Source organism: Athene cunicularia (assembly GCF_003259725.1).
Source record: "Athene cunicularia isolate RWA chromosome 1 unlocalized genomic scaffold, athCun1 chr1_part2, whole genome shotgun sequence".
In the NCBI taxonomy this organism is placed as follows: domain Eukaryota; kingdom Metazoa; phylum Chordata; class Aves; order Strigiformes; family Strigidae; genus Athene; species Athene cunicularia.
The window spans coordinates 66,726,701-66,745,977 of record NW_020799092.1 but is presented as its reverse complement, the minus strand read 5'-3'; the positions used below and the strand labels follow the sequence as shown (position 1 = coordinate 66,745,977).

At 39.2% G+C, this 19,277-nt stretch overlaps 1 protein-coding gene across 1 annotated transcript in view; it reads left to right on the top strand.

The window, feature by feature from the left end:
• Positions 1-18,955, top strand: part of LOC113491238 (sucrase-isomaltase, intestinal-like) — a 46,299-nt gene extending 27,344 nt beyond the window's left edge. The window contains exons 10-17 of the mRNA XM_026868002.1: positions 4,130-4,243; positions 4,357-4,473; positions 4,558-4,642; positions 7,897-8,014; positions 11,108-11,276; positions 11,811-11,927; positions 14,681-14,829; positions 18,811-18,955. Of these exons, the coding sequence (XP_026723803.1) occupies positions 4,130-4,243; positions 4,357-4,473; positions 4,558-4,642; positions 7,897-8,014; positions 11,108-11,276; positions 11,811-11,927; positions 14,681-14,829; positions 18,811-18,955 (1,014 nt within the window). The remainder of the gene's footprint in view (positions 1-4,129; positions 4,244-4,356; positions 4,474-4,557; positions 4,643-7,896; positions 8,015-11,107; positions 11,277-11,810; positions 11,928-14,680; positions 14,830-18,810) is intronic.
• Positions 18,956-19,277: the final 322 nt, after the last annotated feature.

The window sequence follows — 19,277 nt, the reverse complement described above, 5'->3', positions numbered from 1 at the left end:
ATCAGGTGAGGTCTGCAGATCTCATTGTAGCAGCTCTCCCTCCACATGTGCCCCAGTTTAAATGCATTTGCCTGTGTAGCACATAACTGAATTTAATGGCACTCCAGATGATGCCCCCCACAGTGTTTCGAGAATTGCAAAACATATTTTCTTCTTTCTGCTAAAAGTTGTCTCGTATGACAAAACCCTGCGTATTTACCTACATTATATTGGTGGCTCATACCTGTAAGGAGACCAATTAATCCAGCTGAATCATAGTGGACTGGCCACTAATGTTTGGGCCCTAAGGTGATCCAGTCCTTTTAAAATAAGCACATTCCTCATCTTTTCATGGGTGTCCTGTCAAATGTTTGTGGGAAAAGAGAGTGAATAGCAGAGTTCTAAACTGTGGGACAGTTCCTCTGACTAGTGGTCGTGTATCTGATGCTTACTGGAGTTGAGATAGCTGAGAGATACTGCAGTTAGCTCATCTAAAAATCACATTATCTTGTCAAATGCATAGATCAACTCAGAAGAGTCTCCCTGTCCTTATTTTTTCCTCCACAATTTGTTGTAAAGATTAGCATATGACTGAGGATGGACTACCCATATCAGTGTTTTATTTTTAAAATACAGTTATGAGGTTTGCTGTTCTTCAGTCTGATGGTTGAGTGTTGGTTTTTTTTTTTGTTTTTGTTTTTGGTTTTTTTTTTTTTTTTTTAGTTTCATAAAAAATACATGCTCTGTATTTATTATTGGCCTAATCTTCACTTTGTTGTACTGTAATTGCATTCACTGCTAGGAATCTCAAACAAAACCACACAGACCAAGTCATCAATTACATATTGATAATGGAAACAGCAGCTTATATAGTTACCATCGTTTGCCAGCAATTTGTCCTCAAAGATACATTCCCATGAAGGTCCCAGTTCTTCTGCAGCTGTAGATCATGAGAAGATCCAGGGTGCAGCAGTGAAAACAGACTCCACCAGTGGAGGTCCAAGGCACAGAGTTTAAACAGTAACAGTCACTCTGATAGAAAGCAACTTCAAGACAAAAACAATGCAAAATTAACTGGGAGATGGTAATATAACAGCAAGGAATATAACAACAATTCTTTATTCATGCAACAAGCTAATGGGAATCCAGATAGGGAGCCCTTCTTTCCTCCTTCCACTAACCTGTAACTAAGGACTGTCTTCTGCTCTAGTTCTTTAGATAAACTTGTGAAAAAGAACAAAAGCTGATCTAGTTTGTGTTTAATTTTTTAAAAGCTAATGGGAAGTATAGGTTGCACTGGTAGTGAAGTTTTCTATTTTCACTTTATTACAGTTTCTGATATTTCTGTCAGACTGACTATTAGCATTCTTTAGTGATGTAAAACAATCCAATAAGTTGAGTCAGGAGCTGGAACAGTATGAAGGGTTTCATTCCCAAGTGACAGCAAAGCCATACTAACTGCAGTCAAGGCAAGTGTAATCCAGTTTGATACCAAAAGAAAAATTTTCTATTTAGATTCCCTTTGTGTAGTGACAGTAATGAGTTCCCCAAGTGTAGCAGGTTGTTGTCTCCCTCATGATGATTCCAGGAAATGGGCTCTGACTGCTGTCACTTAGTGTCATGTAAACCCTCTAGTAAATGGATTTGGGGAGATGGGTTCAGTCCTCCTCATCTCAGACTGCTATGGTCACAAAGTGCAGATCCTGCTGGCCAGCAGTATTAACACTGGTAACCTGCCTGAGGACGGGACCGTGAACTTGTCTGTGCTGCCACCGCTGGGGTGGTTGGTGCCTCACCATTAGGAAGTCCAGTCCCCACACTTGCATCCAATGATGAGAGTCCTCCGTGCCTATGGTCACCTTGATAGCAGTATAGCCACATCACTGGACTCTCTAAAGGCATTCAGCACTTCTCTCTCCTGATCTCCTTCAAAGGTGCCTCCACTTAAGGGAAATTTTGTCTAAGAGTGTCAGTACTTGGTCATCATTATTGTGCTGAATAATGTGCATACTTCAGCTGAGTCAGAACAAATATGTTATTTAGAAACAGAGAAAGAAGTTCTAAAAGTGATGACTACAATGTAAAATGAGGAGGAGCTTTAATGAAAGACCTCGTATACCTTCCATTAAATCATACTAAAAATAGAAACAGCTGGGAATGACATGAGTGACATGAGTGACAAATTGCTTAAAAGTCAAGAGCAACATGCTCAGGATTCAGAGTAATGCTTGATAGCTTTAACTTTTTAAAGTCCAGCTCTATGAGCTGTAGATGCTGACATTCTAAAGACGAGTTTTTATGGATGTGAGTCAAAATCTGTGTTTGGGGCCATAGGTGGAAGTGTGTTGGTCTGGCTAAGTGCTGGGTGCCCCTAGGTCTCAGGGTAGTCAGCTAGAGCTAAGGATGCTCAGCACCTCCTCTCCAAGAGCTGCTAAAAAGATGAGTTAGAGAAGATTTAATAGACATTGAACTTCCTCCCGCACAAACAACCTGTGAATGCAGAGGAGGGTTTTGCTCTCTTTAGGATGATACTAAACCTGCATAATATATTAGATTTATGCACTGGAATAACCTTTCAGCTAAAGGAAATCAGAAATTTGGATCAGGAGTATCTAATTAAGCTGACTTCTTCCAGCCTTCAAGTCCTTTGAGAAACATCTTTTCCACAATTATAAGATAATTATTGCAGATGGACAGTTTTCTCTTTTCCAAAGCTGAACTATTAAACAAGTTTAAAATGTGTTGAACGCTTTATGGAGGTGACACTGGAGCTAGATAGTTAAAGTTGAACAGAATTTTGCACTTAAGGTAGCGATTTAGCAGCGGCTTTTGTTTTCAAGACATGGAAGAATATACTTCCCTCGGTAGGGCTATAGCTATCAGAGGGTTTACAAGTAAATCAGGCAATTAATTCAGGTATTAAAATGAGCTTTAAAATATGCCTTTAAAGAAATTTACCATTTGGGATCAGATATTTTTTTGTTCTTAAGAAGTTCATTAGTTACACTTCTATCACATTTTAATTAAAGTTCACTTAAATTATTGCATAAGCTATTAAGTAAATGGAAGAATTGTTTCAGTGGTATTTTTTATCCATTGCGTTTCATAACTGAAGGGTTTTGCCTTAAGCAGAGCCTGAGGGAATAACATTTTCTAAGAGAAAGGTAAAGAATTCCCTTCTAAAATGGCTGCAATCTTCCTCTGTTCTAAATAACACAAAGCAGATAGCTGCTCTCAATTAGGGACATATCACAAAGCGCACTTATCTCCTGTTAGTCACAGTTGACTGCTGAGCAGAGTTGAATAATATCTCTTCATTCACTGGTATCTCAAAGTATTCCTAACTTTATTACTTACTGGCATGGTGGGCCACCATCTTCCCCCGGAGCAGATGAGGCTCCCTTTTGATGAGCTTGGTGGCTACCAGTGGTTATCCTGAGGCTGGTGGTAGGGAGGCTGGTGGTATCAATGCCACTGACAACAGTGGGAGGTGGTGACCACCCCAAGCAGTGAAAGGGGCAGCAAGGACGAGCTACAGGGTGTAAAATGCTGTGGTCTTTATGCCTGGGGAGAACAGAGATGTAATACCCTGCAGGCATGCATGAGTTGGGTTAGTTTGCACCAGACTGGTGTAAAACACCTTGGATCTATCTGAAGGGAGGTCCTTTTGAGGTTGGATGTGTCCCAGCTTCAATCCCCTGGAGAATTTTCAGCTATTCCAGCATTGAGCTGCTGATGTTGAGGCATCTGGAATGAGGATTGCCTTGGAGGAAACCTAGGAGTGTCTAAGCGTTGGGAATGCCAGCTTGGCACCCCACACTGCCAAGCAGACACCCTGGCAGGAGGGAAAGTAAAATCTAGTGCCTCTCTAAAATAATTTGAACATAGAATGTCTCATAAAAAATAAACATGAGGGTATTTAATAATTTCACATCACTTTTGCCTTATACAAGAAATATTCATGACATATCTTTAATGACTTTTCCTAAATTATGTGCTCTCAACCCTTATTAAATTTTAACGTTGTTTTCTTCAAGTATTATTGCAGTCTGCATTAAGAATGTTATCCACATTTTTCTAGAATATACAAATAGAAAAGTAAGTGTTACCTTTGGGATTTCAATAATGGAGGCGTAATCACTGTTTTCAGGACCCTTTCATAACTAAGGACGAAGAACCGGGCACATACAGGCCTTATGATCTTGGAGAGGAAATGGGAATCTGGGTGAACAACTCTGATGGTGTGACTCCTGCTGTTGGAAAGGTTGGCTTATTAAATTCTCTCATCCGTTTGGTCTAGTGCTGCTTCAAAGTGATAAAGCAGCTGTATAACAGAAATTAGAAGATAACCAAGCATTATACCTGTGTGAACTCTAGGCCTGGCCCCCTGGAGACTCGGTGTTTCCTGATTACACCAACCCCAGGACAGTTGAGTGGTGGACCCAGATGTGTTTGGAGTTGAAGGATGTCCTTGACTACGATGGTATCTGGATTGTATGTCTCATTATTTTTTGCCCTTATTTCTTTTAAAAAAAGAAAAGGAGGCTTTTAATGTGTGTCTTACTCTCTTTATTACAGGATATGAATGAACCGTCCAATTTCTTAAGAGGCCAGTATCCTGGATGTGCTGTTAATGATTTCAATAACCCTCCTTATGTTCCTAGTGAGTAAAGTTTCCGTGATAATACTTTTTTGCTCAGCCTTGGTGGAGTATCAAACATAAACCACTTTCCTCTGTCACTGGGGTTGCCTTGTAACAGGGCTGAAAAAAACAGCCTTCCCTGCCATTCTCTGAGCAACTCGTCTGCATCAGAGAAAGGGCAAGATACCTATATACTATAAGTCAGCTACAGATTCATGGAAGGAGTAACCCTCTGCTACCATCACCACTGCTAGTCCCTGGGATGGGCAATCTTTGTCTTTTCCACAAGCCATGACAGGAAAGATGGCATCTCCCTGATGCCTTAATTCAATATCTCTTCTTTCTCTTAGGAAAGAATTTTTCTTTGCCTTACTAGAAATGAGATAAAAATAAGTTTAAAAATGCCCGACCCTATGGGAGACTAATAAGAATGGGAATACCTCTTCCAGTAGCTGAGTTAATGACATACTCATTCTTCCCCAGGAAGCCATGAGCACTTACAATTAGTGCCAGTGGTCCTGGCAATTAATCCAGCCAACATTTCCCCAGGAAAGCCTGGCTGCCTGAGTAATGCTAATGTGCAGCAGGAAGTTGATACATAAGTGAGTTATTGACAGTGAAGTATTGTAAATGTCCCCTTTTCCCTTCAGGCTGTTGTACTGTCATGTGAATTCTTAATTTTATTTATTAAATCTCATTTCTTTTTATTCTGAATACAAGAGAAACATAAACATAACAAAAGCATGACAAAATATTATAAAAAATTTGTAAATTGTGGAAACCAGAAGCAGAGCTTTTAATTACGATTTTGATGTTCGCTCTCTTCACTGGGAAACCACTGATTCTAACTATTGTATACTGGCCCTGTGGGTCTTGTCATTGACCAAAGCCCAGGAATCGATGAGACATTTTCACCTTTGCCTTAAATTACCTCCATTTGTGTCAGCATTCAGAGCTGTAAAAAAAGGTGTGACACTTTAGGGAAGATGGCCAGAACAGCAGAGCTCACTTTACTCTCACAAATAAAGGACTAAGAGACTTCTGAGCCATGAAGCTGAGCTTTGCAATACCTAGTGTTGAAGTCTGAGTCATTATAGAGGAATCAGACTTAGAGACCTAAATATCTACATGACATGTAAGGACAACAAAAGACGCCGAAGACAGGTGTGTTTTGAGCCTGGTTTCTCTATGACTTGCTCCTTCTTGTGCATGTATGCACCTACTTCATCCCACAGTGCTGGTCTCCTTTCTGCAGACAGGATTCTAAGGCGTTTTTTCCAAGGTGTAGGAGACCTGTTTTCAACCAGTGTTTAAAGGTTTTCTTTTACATTCCACTTTATGCCAAACACTGTGCATGTTCTTGTCTGTCTAAACCCTTGACTGGTATAGGCGTCAGGTGGGACCTAAGCAGCTTAGTCCAACAAGACATTAGGACCTTCCTGTGGCTGGCAGGGTTTTGGGAACTCACTGTTGTCTTAGGTGACTGAATCTGTGCAAGTCCCAGTCTCAGCACCTCAGGCTTTTTGTCAATGTAGCCTTCAGCTTCCTTATCTAAATTATAACCACGATTACATGTAACCCTGGTTTGAATTTCTAAAAACAGATGTCCTTCAAATCAATTTTCTATAAAACACTTTATAACAAAGATTAATATGTAGTTGTAAAATAATCAGTATTACTGAAGCAGAATACAAAATACTCAGAATAAGAATGAAGCATGAAAATATGACTAATGTGGCAGCATTTTCTTTCATATCCCACCTTAATTTTATGGGGCTAATAACTAAGTGCCACTGGGACATTAAGTGTGACTTTCCCCAGAATCTTAGTGTCTTCTTCAAAGCCATATCAGTCAAAGTTATGTGGATATTGCCTATAAATTATTTCTGAAGAAGATCAGCCTCACTGGAGTCTTTGTGTCTTAAGATCCAAACATGAGTACTCCAGCTGTGGTGGCAGAGCAGAGCAGAGAGGCTAATGGAATTTCAGGTACAGAGAAATGCACTCGGTAGTAATGAACTGCAAAATACAGTAAAGTGCAATTAAGCAATGAGATTGCTGCTCACAGAGAAATATTTGCAATAGTGCATGCACCTAATTCAGCATGTGAAAGAAGAATATTTGAAAAGATACCTTCTTTCTTTTTTTTTGAGAGGAATTTATAACATATTCAACTCCATCTCTAAAAATAAATGTTGTGTAAACCAAACATCTGACCTGCCCCACTCCTGCTGAACTTTGCCTGGCATTTCCATGGAGGTTACCTGCAGAGGATGAGAATCACATTTTCTGCACCAAATGGGTTTTGCCAGCATCTCGTTAATATGGGATCAAAGACCAGGCAGCATCTGTGCAGCCAATTTGTGCTTCATATTACTTCCCCTTGGTTCAGCAAAACTGGTGCTGTGCCAGAGGTGTCAGGGCTACCTCTGACTATTATTGAAAGCAAAAATCTACCACTGCCTCCACTGCCTGTGACCTGCTGATAGAAAGAGTTACTGGATAGTCCATCTGCCTGTGAATTATAATCTGCCCTTGCTCTCTTCTGCGCAGTGTATTGGGCCACAGCAGATGGCACCCTGTGAACTGCTGCACCTCATGCTTTTTCCTCCCCTGCTCATCACTCGCAATGCTGCTTGGGGACGTGCCATTACTCTTGCAGCCTTTTAGTCATAGATGCCTCAGAGGAAGAGAGGGGCCAGAGTTGAGTTTAGGTGTAAATTTTGCTATGACAGGGCAGAATTGTGCTCCCTACCTATATCTGCAGCTGAGTGATACACAAACTGAGGTCTTGTGATTTCACAAAACTATACAAGTTCCCTGGGCATCTGAATTTCTGGTTTTGGGGTTTTTTTGGGGGGATTTTCTTGTTTCTTTGTTGTTTTTTTTTTGTTTGTTTCTTGACACATTTTAGCACTTAAATAAAATTTGTGACTATGTAAAAGAATATGTAGGTACATTCTTAATTCAGCATTCCAGAAGTTTTATTTCTGGTTATTACTGAATACATGATATCTATACAGATGTTTTGAATTATTGGACATAAAACTTGAAATTAATTAGCAGTGTTTACTCAGTCCTCTCACCCTCCTGAGGTCACATATGCCTGTCTGCAAGCAGGTATTCATGGCTACATGCTAACCTTTAATCAGTGCAGGTCCAGCACTTCTTCCTTTTCCCAAATGCTTTGGTCTTTTCACCCCTAAATGAGTAGAAATATGAAGAGATTTGAATGGTGATGTGTATAATTTTATAGTGTTTTGTATTATTCTCAGGTATTTCTGATCGTTCCCTGGCGCAAAAGACATTGTGTCCCGACTCGAAGACTTACCTTGGAGAGCATTATAACACACACTCTCTCTTTGGCTGGTCACAGACAGCACCAACTTTTCAGTAAGTTTTCTAAGTATTTCTAAGCAGATTTCAGATGATTGAAATACATTTTAAAAGCTGCTGATGTTACCTGGGAAATCTGTAATAGTATCTAATAAGAAACAGCCCTATGCTTCATTTTACTGCTTGTGATTTAGTGAGAATTTTCAAGAAAAGACAATCTTGGAAGAAACAGAATCTTTTCCAATTTTACTTTTCTTAGCTAAAATCAGGATCTACTTGTAGGGTCTAACTTTTCAGCTGCTTTTGTATAACTAGGCATGATGTTCCTATCCTCTGTTAGGGCTGCTCATGTGCAGCTGCAGCAGAAGCAGCCTGTGAGGTGTCAGGGGAATTATTCCATCCCTTCATTACCATGGCCCAAGCAGAGGAGTTTCTGTTGCTGCCAGTTAAGGATCCAAACCGCGCAGCTCCCCAGGCTTTTTCTGGAGCTGCCTCTGGTTCCTGTCAGGCAGTCTCACATTTTGGCTTGGGGCTCAGTCAGTCCAGGAGGGCAGAGATGCATTGCAGCACGGTTGCTGCCGGCTACTGCAAAACTCATTTTGCAGCTGGGTAACACTCAAAACTAGCTTGAGCAGGTGGACAGTTGCTGTGTAGCTGGAGTGACAGTGGAAAGCTAGCTGTTGGATTAAATCCAATGGGAAAACCATGCCTTTTCCAGCAGATTGAGTTTAAACATGAATAAATTTAATACTGCTGTAAAAGTGCCCAAGCAGGGGTCCTTGTGCTGGCTTCTTTCAGTATTTAGCACTTACTTTCAACAGTTGTCTTGTGATATCATCCAGAGGACATGTCTAAGCAGTTTGCCAGCTCTTATGGGCCTGGCTGAAGAGCAATCCAGCTTCTGAGAGAAGGAGCAGAAAGCCCTCCAACCACCCAGCCCAGCTAGGACGCATGGGATTTAGCATGGGTTTGGGGCCCCTATACCCCAATCTCAGCAAAGATCCTCCCATCACTGGTCTCTCCAGGGGAATATGTCCTCTTCACACTGGGGTCCACATAACCATGCACTGTCTTTAAACACTGTTGAAATAGAGACTTTGAGTTTGCCTATCTTCTTGAGCTGTTCAGTTTTTTTCAGGCTTTGTGCCAGCAAAGCCAATTGCCTGAGACAGACCCTGTGAATTTAGCAGGACTGGCATATATGCCCCAGCCCCTTCAGCTTGCACACTGTCCTGGCTGCGCTAACCCAGACCAACACTGTTGGGATGGTTACTGCTGCATGGCTCCTTGCAGCCTCCCCCAAGGCTGTCAACCTTCCCCATTCCTGCAGTGCTGGTTTCCAGGGCTCCTTTTAAAAGAAACACCTATTTTGCTCAGCCAAATGTAGAGAGTCCTTTCAAGGCTGGAGAACACCACCAAAAGCATAAGCAGAGGCTGGGAAACTGGTGAAGAATTTTTTACATATTCATTTGGTTTTCTCAAACTCATTTGTTTTCAAGGATAGTTATATACCCTTTCTGCATTTGGTCTTCAGAAATAATATACTAAATTAAATTACTGACAGGAATATTTAGCAGGTTATTGGCTGAAAACAAATGACAAGTTCATAATCGTATAAAAAACAATTTTAAAAATTATTCTAATGCAGCCAGAGAATAGGAAATGTGTCATCTGATCCATGTCAAATGGCTTGAATTTGGATACATGAACTAGCAGCAATCAGATTGTACATATCTTAACACCAAGAGTTATTTGCACATGATATTCTGTAAATAATTTCAATCAACAAATACATTTGACAAGATTAGGACCTGTTCAGCAATGGTTCACAATAGACTGAAATTTATTCAATAAATTACTTGTTGCACATTGTTTATGCAGCTCTGGGTCATAGCTGAGTTAATCCAATGTTGCTGTCATTTGCGCCTGCATTTGCAAATGAAGCCACAGACTTGTGCTGCACAGCCAGAGATGAGGACTCAGGATATCCATGAAATGACTCCAAAACGCCATTTGTACAAAGCACATGGAGTCTTGTGCAGTTATTGGGCGCATCAATGCACCCACAACCCAGAACCAGCAGGTTCCCCGTGGTTCAAGAATTGCACCTCTTGCTGCATTTGGCCCATAAGGCTAATATGTTTAGGCTTGCATGAAAGCTGTTGGGTGTTTTGCTTCAGAAACAAATGCTGAAGCATTTTAAAGGCTCTGTGCCATTACAGAACCAATATCAAAGACTGGTCATTATGAATATGGATGAAAGAGCTCTTGAACAAAACTCATTAAAAAAGGGAGAAGGAGGTGGATGGTGAACAACATGATAAATATTTCACTCAAGATGTCCCAGAGAATCTAAGTTGTGTTGCCTAAATCATATTAAAGCAGAGTTCTGAAATATGTAATTATGTACAGAGATTATTCCGTGTTGAAGAATTTTGTAACAAATTTGTTAATAAGGCATATTGCACTTCCTTGATTTTCTGGTGATGCAGCAAAATTATTTTTAAAAGGCGAGGAAAAATTAATCACGCTACTAATTCTGTAATGAAACCTCATCTATCAAGCAGTAACAGGAAACCAGAGGAAATACAACAAGAATGGGGTGACATTTTGGATGACTACATTTTTGTTTTCTGTATTGATTTTTTTTTAAGATGTTCAGATATTGTTTTGATGTTTCATTTTTTTGTTTTACTTTTAATTTCGGGATATTGGAATTTATTTGCCAATACAAATCTCTAAATAAATCCTATATTGAAAAAAATACATATTATACAGTTTTACAGGAACCTGTAGGACACTAAATTAAATGTACTAACACAGAAAGGATATTATCTTTCAATTTTTCAGTTCGAGACACTGTTGAAAATAAATTAAACACAAATTATTTTTAGGTAGACTAAAAATACCTGAAACAAATTATTTTGTGGGTCAGATAGATATTTTTTTTTTTTTAAAAAATTTTGGCCACTGAGTAAAACTGCCCATTATTTGCAGTTTTACAGTCACATCTTCATGTGACTTGGGACCATCATAATCGTTTCATGAATAACACCCCTTCAGATAAAACCGTGCCTGAAAACTCAGGTTGATCATATGATTCTTTCAGTTACCATTCTTATTTTTAATGGTCTTGTTGCATTTCTTCAGTGTTGTCCAGCAAGCAACTGGAAAGCGAGCGTTTGTCTTGAGTCGGTCTACGTTTGTTGGCAGTGGGAAGCATGGGGGTCACTGGCTGGGTGACAACTTCTCTCAGTGGAAGGACATGCACTACTCAATCATTGGAATCCTAGAATTCAACCTCTTTGGCATCCCTTACGTAAGTCCAGTGTCCTTCAGACAGTTGCTGGCTCATACACAATATCACTTTAAATTAACTCAAATATTTTCTGAAATAAGCTGCTTGAGACAGCCAGCAGTAACGGCCTCCACAGCATAAGGAACTGCAGATTAAAGAAAGCTAAATGTCATCAATCTTGGCTGGCTGAAGAGAAACAAAAATAGCACTGCTAGATACAGATTAAATCACTGCATGCCATCCAAAACTGATCTCTTGATATTATGTATTCTATCATTGAGGTCCTTCCATATATTTCTGGTTTTGCAAGCTGGGGTAAAGAATTTGCAGTATTATCGAAATATTGTCAGAACTTCCACAGTGATGTTAATAATGGCCTAGTAGCCAATCTCCATCCCAGAAAAATTTGTATCATTATGGAGCATTTTTATAAAGTCATAAGAAATAGGTATCTCTTTCTGAAAATTATTTTTATTAGCAACCTTTCATAGTTTCTCAGTTTTAGACCTCAGTCATATCATAAACACTTATCCAATTATTTTGTTTTTTCCTTAGATCGGTGCTGATATCTGTGGGTTTAACTATAACACTACCTACGAACTCTGCTTGCGGTGGATGCAGCTTGGCTCTTTCTATCCATTTTCCAGAAACCACAATGCAGAGGGAAATAGCGTAAGTAAACAAAGTTTCACAAAGCTGTAGTCTATGATTACAGTAACGATGACAGTGATTTGTATTACTTTCTCAGAAATTAACCTGCCATTCTCGGGTAAACTGGAGTGGCAGGTGAAAAGGAGTGCTGCACTGAGGGCAGGCATTACTTGGTGAAGTGTCAATTTTTCCCATCCATGGCATAAAGGTGACATAAGAATGCTGAAAAATATGTGGTATCTAACATCTGAAAGCCATGCAGAAATGTGTACTGTGTACTTAAAATGAACAGAAAATGCTCTTCCCATGCTGTTGGTAAGATTCATCCCCTCCATCTTTTACCTACTGAAGCCCAGGTTTTATTTAAGAGCCAGTGAGTGTCAGCACACATTTCTACTCCCTTGTTTACTTCAATTTTTTGTTGCAGTACTTCTATAACTATAATAAGTATTGCAGGAAAGGGAGACAGGCAATTATATAGCATTCTTGCTGTTTAAAAGCAAGTTTCAGTCAAATACCACAGTTAGAGACTCCAGACAAACATGTGAGAACTCCAAGGAGAGCCAGCAAAAGGGATAGCATTATCAGCCAAGAAGCAGCAAAGACTAAAAAAGGCCAATAAGCCCATGAGAAGGATGAAAAAGTGCAGTCTCAGTCTAGACCCATGCCCTGGCTTTGACTTATCTTGAAGTCCTTTCAAGACTTGTTGCAGATAGAAAGAGTATCAGGTTGTTTCTAACTATGAACATTTTGAAAGTCTTGCAGCCTTTGTAAGTACGCTGCATTTATCTACAGCCATGATGAAATGGTTCTGCTAGTTACATAAATGTGTGTTGGGTTTTGCTTGTTTTGTTTTGGTTTGGTTTGTTTTTTTTTTCTAATTCTGTAAACTGATCCATGCAATGCTGAAGCTCAGGTTATTAGGTAACCTTCAGTTTTCTTTGAAGTTACATCATCAAAATGTTGCAACATTTAAACCCTCTGAAAGACCTGTCTCTGCATGAAAGTATGTTGGACATTCAGCAGCTGGGCAAATGCAGGTATCTATGCTGTCATTAAGAGGGTCAGGAATTACCATGTTGATCCCTGAGATATGCGGAGATATTTCTCTCTAGGAGAACAAATGTCTGTGAGGTGTTAACTGCTGCTGTTGATAAATATTTTCTATTTACCTCCACTAAAATTAGAGGTATCTATATATGTTTGCTTGGCCCTTTGAGCAACTTCTGACCTGGGTGAGTGGGTATTAATCACATATGCACAATTTAATAAGCAGGATAGAGCAATGAGTCTATGTGACAGGAGCTGCAACTCAGTGTTGAGTGAATGACAGAAGTAACAGAAGATACATTTGGTTTTATTGGATTACTTGAATCCATTTAAAACATTGTGTTCACTGAAAGAAATGAACAAAGCATTTTGGGTGAGTCAGCATCACCTAAGAAGTCTGACTGTTTTTTTGTGAACTTAGGCAATGTTAATACAGTGTCAGAATTCTGGTGAAAATATAGTGCAATTTTAAAAATAATAGATGGATGGTCTGGAGCTCAGAGCCAGCAGGGAATATCATCAGTGAATAATTCTGATATAAACATAATAATGGAGAAATTTAACTTAAATATTGATTTTAATTAATATTGAGTTAGTGTTAAAATAAAATCTTAAATATCCACTTTGCCTAATCCATTGGAGATTTCAAATGGTTTAATTAATACTTTTCTTGTATGAAAAGCACTAGATAATACAAAAAGCTTTGTTACTTCTATACCTTTTTTGTTTCATTATCCTTGGAATTCATCATACATTCTTCAACTTTAATGAAAACACTGAATATCATGGGAGAATTTGGTGAAGGAGGAATGGAAGGATTCATGTGAGTTGTTAGCCGGCTCAATTTAGTGCTGGAGCAGGTCAGACAGGAGGAATTAAAGGAGATGTAACTCTTTCCCATATCAGGATTGCCCAGGGCTGCGTGCTCTGTAACCCATCACAGGGGAGAGTCAAGGTTGCCTTGAAGTAGATCAGAACCAGCCAGCGAATGTAGACAGATTGCTTAAACCTGCCCTCTTGATGGTGGGCCCCAGTGTGCGTGTCCTCTCTCCCAGGAGAGTATCCTTGGCAGCAAGGAGGCAAAGGGCACTGAGTTGGTGTCCCCTCAGCCAGGGCATTCTAAAATGGTGGGCACAGGAGGAGAAATCAGGTTTCTTTATATAGATAAAATATTTACCTCACCGCATACAATGTCTTCAGTCATTCCTGCTGGCTTCAGCAGGGGCATGAATTTGCTCTTACTTTTAAATAGATTTGCCTTTATGTTCTTGGCCAATATAATTATGCTTTTGCCTTTGTTTTGCAGATTATCAGTCTTCCCTTTTTCCAGTGTTTCACCTTCTCTGTCCAGAGGGCTTGCATCTCCAGGATAAATCTACTTCTAGAGACAGTGTCTGTTTCCGAGCACAGACATGAAACCTCAGCTCCCCTACCATCATGAGGTTAGGGATGGTTGCAGATTGCTCGCATACACCACCATGGGGCCTAAATGCTCTAAACTCACTGGAATTTTTCAAATTGAAAAATTTCATACAAATATTAGTATAGTGATAATGGATGTTGTTCTTGATACATCTTCCAGGTGCAAATCAGTGCTTATTCAAACATTCATTTTTGTAGTGTTATGTCAGCCACAGCTCTCCTTAAGTTGTGCACAGGTCCTCTGTTGAATTTGCAGTCCCTAGTTAAAAGGCTCAGTACAAATCAAAGCTCGCTCTTAACAGGAACAAGACCCAGCGGTGTTTGGAGAAGAGTTTGCCAAGATATCTCGTGCTATACTTCAGATCAGATACTCCCTGCTGCCGTACTTATACACCTTGTTCTTCGAGTCTCATGTTCATGGAAACACAGTGGTGCGGTCACTGATGCATGAGTGAGTTTGGAGTCTCTTTTTTTTTTATCATATTTTACTCACAAAAGTAGTTGAGCTTCTGTGTATAAACTAGTTGGTATCAGAATAGTCACAGTAATGCTGCTTAAAAAAAAAAAAAAACAGTTTTGCAATTAAATCTATTCAAATATATGCACAAAACCCCCAACATATGCAATGGATTTTCATTAAAATAGAACCTATATTTGTTTCCAGTGGAAAAAAAACCCAAACTAAACAAGGAAAATGCTGACAAATTCTTTTCTTTGGCAAATACGCAGTTCTTTTTTTATTTTAAAAACAGGAATCACATACCTGTATTTTCTATATTTGAATGAAATCTGTATTCTTGTCCAGAGTGCCAGGAAGGCCTCATACAGAGAAGTCTCCATTTTCCAATCATCCACAGCATTTGCATTTTCCAATTTAGCACTTGCATCTGCATGCTATGTATGAAACCTACATCTGTGTCCACAAATTGCACAGAGAAAACAGAGATAGAGATGTTTGAGTGTGGAAGCAGGTGCAAACCCGAGATTAATAAATACAGACTGAAAAACAGATTTTGGAACAACTAATTTTTTCTGTTTGGAAGAAGCAGGAATCAAAGTGGTGTTTAGTTTCCCTCTCAGCATCATTTAATTAGCTTTTTACCTGCCTTTGGTAAATTTTTACTTCAGAATGTTTTATGAAAAGACTTGAGCAAAAGGAGTGAAATAATACATATGAAAGGGTACTGCCTGAAGCTCTGATCCAGTTTAGTCTCATTCGTGCAGGCTGCGTCCTGGACTGTTTAATGTTCTTTTTCCCTTCAGGTTAAAAAAATTTTGCTTAAGGGGTAAGGTATTTTTCTGAAAATTAAACTGCAATTATGCTGAAGTGCAGACCATTCAAGTATGGAAATGATATGCACAAAACTTGTTTTGCCTACTCAGTGTAATGCCTAACTGATAAATTTTAAAAGAAGTATCCTTCCCCTTTCTACTCTGCTACCTTATCTAACTGGATTACATTAGGGAAAAGTTTTATAGGTACTCATGTCTTACAAGGGGCTATATGCTATTTCAAGTATTTATCTTAGCTCTAGTTTTGCCTAATGAGATTTGTGTTCATATTGAATATGACTGAGTTCGTTTTAGCATTAATATTAGCTAATCTCTGCCTAATACAGAATTATTTTAGTGATGTTAAAGTGGCCTTTCTGGCCATTCCCAGCATACTTGTACTCTATTTGGGCCACATCTACATTAGCAAATTTCCAAACTTGCTTTGAGTTGAATTGTAGAGCAGTCTCAGATGCACCAGTTGCTTGAAATTGAGCTGAAAAGTGTGCCTCAGTCATTGATGGGAGTTTAGTCAGTGAGACCAGACTGGAATTACTAGGAAATAAAACCTCTAAAATGCATATAGGGAGCGTAGGCATTAGGAGATCAGCACGAACTGTTTCCCTACCCGGGTCCCATCCTAGTGGGCACATCACTTGCTAATATTGCCATAGTTAGATCCTAAAATGTCTTAGAAGTATTTTGTACTATTATTAATTAATTCTGGTTACTATTGTTACTCAATTAGTATTTCTTATTATTTCTAATTAATATTCATTGGTTTAGTGGGTCTGCTCAAGTAGAGAAAGTGACCCAGATGTTAACAGGGGGAGAAATATGGGGTTTAGAGAAAGAGAGAAATGAAACAGAATTTTAGATGTACAGATGATGGAATTTTATATCAAACCTTTCCCTTAGTTGTACCAAATGTACCAAATACAAAGGAGAGCTAAAAAAACTGCACTAGTTTTTCAGGTGAAGCTGTTATGAGTTCACAAGCCTCACCATGAAAATAACTGTCTGGGCAGGGAGTCTCCAAGCAATAGCTCTTTCATGTGGTCATCTCAGATTTTTCATTTCAAATATTTAGGTGCTCAATTCAAGTAACAAACAAGAACAACATCCCAGTAGATTCCTATAAGCATTTTAGGTGCCTCTGAGGCTTTCATTCAGTGAAACAGAGGCACCAGTAGTTCAGCTGTCCAAAAAGACTAGGAGGTGGTAATCCATTACTGGAAGGGAAAGCACTGCTTAATGGCTAAAAAGGGGGAAAATAAGACAGAAGAGAGGCCAGCATCTAACCATAGGAAGAAGTTAGATAGAATTAAGCACCTTTTGCAGATCAAGGATGTGGCTTAATTGCTTATGTTTTCAAAATAGGAAAGTTCATTTGTTTACTGAATTTGTGCTCGTGGTTTCTCTAATTGCAAGAAAAAATAGTGTTGAGTAAGATGGTGAGACACTTGCTTCTACAGAAAATAAGATTGACTTCTCTTTTGTCATAATTTCTTAATCAGTTTTTTTCTCCTGAAATCTTCTACAACAAAGTATATTGAATCAGTATTATAATTTTATTACATCAAAATTAAAAATACAGAGAAGCTATTGATATGACAAGAAAAACTAACATTTTATATTTCTAAAACTTTAAGACATGTTAATTAATAAAAAAACCACAGTCCACTTGATATATTTACAAAGTGTTATGTCAAAATGCAACAATGACCAAGATTAAGGTGTCCAAGAGATCTACTGTTTTTGACAGAAAAAGAAACTCTGAATAAATTGAAGTTTCTTTCTGGCAGATCCCAAAGCATGACTTCAAGAACATTTTTTCCCCAAGTTCCATGTTATCCCCTAAACTTGCAATATTTTAGAAATCTGAACACTGAATAGATGTCTCTTTATTGCCAAGGTGGCTTTGCTCATTTGGGTAATTTCTCTAAGTCTGGGCTGAGCGCAGTGTATGCCAATGCCCTGCGTAGGCAGGGTGTCAGCAGGACACCAACACTGAGCCACGCTGCTCTGGCCAGTGTACAACAGAAACCTATCTTTAGACAGGGGCAGCTGCAAAGTCAGTTAAACAGACACAGTAAATAAATTTTTAAGCAAATAATTTGTAGAGAAAGAATAATACATTAATATACAACAGCCAGTGTGAATTTGTCAAAAATGAATGATGGTAAACCATCCCAGTTGCCATGTTTGACAAGGCAGAAGGGCTGTTGGATGGGAAAAGTGGCAGAGGAGCAGGAGAAAGCAGTAGGTAGAAGGTACCTTAATTCTAGAAGGGCTTGAGATGCACTTCACATGACATTCTTATGAGCTTAATAGGGAACAAGGATCCATTATGAATTTCCTCAGAGATAAACTTGCAAATGATTAAAAGCCTGTTTAAATTCTTGAGGATTTTATGCCAGATGGGTGAAAGTTCCTGAGATGGGGAGGATTTCTCCTCTTTGCCAGGTGCTATTCAATATCTTCATTAGCTGATGTATGGTGGAATAGAGATCTCTTCCCAAGCTGGCAGATGATGTCAGGCAAACAGGACTGTGAGCACTCTGGAGACCATCTTATTAGATGGACATTTAGATCGGAATCTAAAACAATGTTAATTCGTTGAATAAAATGGACTAAATTCCATAAATTTTAATCCATCCAGGAAAGGCAGCTAAAAAGTGCAATCTGTATGAACATCGCTTTGTGTTTGTCCTGCAAAAGATTTCAAATGTAAATCTGTGAAAGGTGAGGGAAGCCAAATCCAAGGATTTTCACAAATGCTTTAGATCCTAGAGTACAGTGTATTCCTCTGTGTTCCCTCTCCTGGTCCTGGCCCCTATCCTGCTCTTTGGCTCTTAATGAAGTCTCAACCCACTGGAAAAAAATTGGTTAGTTAGTTGCTTTCCCACTGATGCTCTTCTGAAAAGAAATCAGCTCCAGCATTTTATGAGGGTTCTGGTGCACTCCAGTATGGCACGTGCTACTGTAATTTCTGAACCTCTGTACAGCTTTTGGCATTCCCTCAACCAGGAAAAATATTTTGCAGTGTTAAAGGATGCCTTGAGGAAGCACATTTCTTGTTGCAGTGACTAATATAAAAATATTCTGCAAGTTCTATAAAAATATGAATTAGCACTGAGTATCTCACTTTCAACACTAGATTTACCTCCGATCAGCAGACTCATGGAATAGATACTGCCTTCCTTTGGGGACCTGCTTTTATGATTGCTCCTGTTCTTCAAGAGGCAAGTACTGTAATTAACAAATGCCATCATACTGGAATAAAAGAAATGAACTGCGCTTAGGGCACTAGATGACATTCAGGGCATGTTTGCTCATATCCACCCATTTCTTCCCTCCACTGTCAAAGCTTGCATTTCTGAGCAGCACAGACAGTACAGAGCTGCCCAGTGCTTGAAGTGGGAGGATGAAAGTAAGGGCACAGCATTTCTCTGCTTCTCCAAGAGCCGAATGGATGTAAACAGGCTGGATGCTTCTCCTTGTGTGCTCCTGTTATTGTGCTGACAGCTCCCTCCAAGGACACACACAGAGCAGTAGTTGTCGAGCTGGGAAGTAGCACACAGATATTAATTCAAACTCGTTTCCATATTACCACATACCCACAGT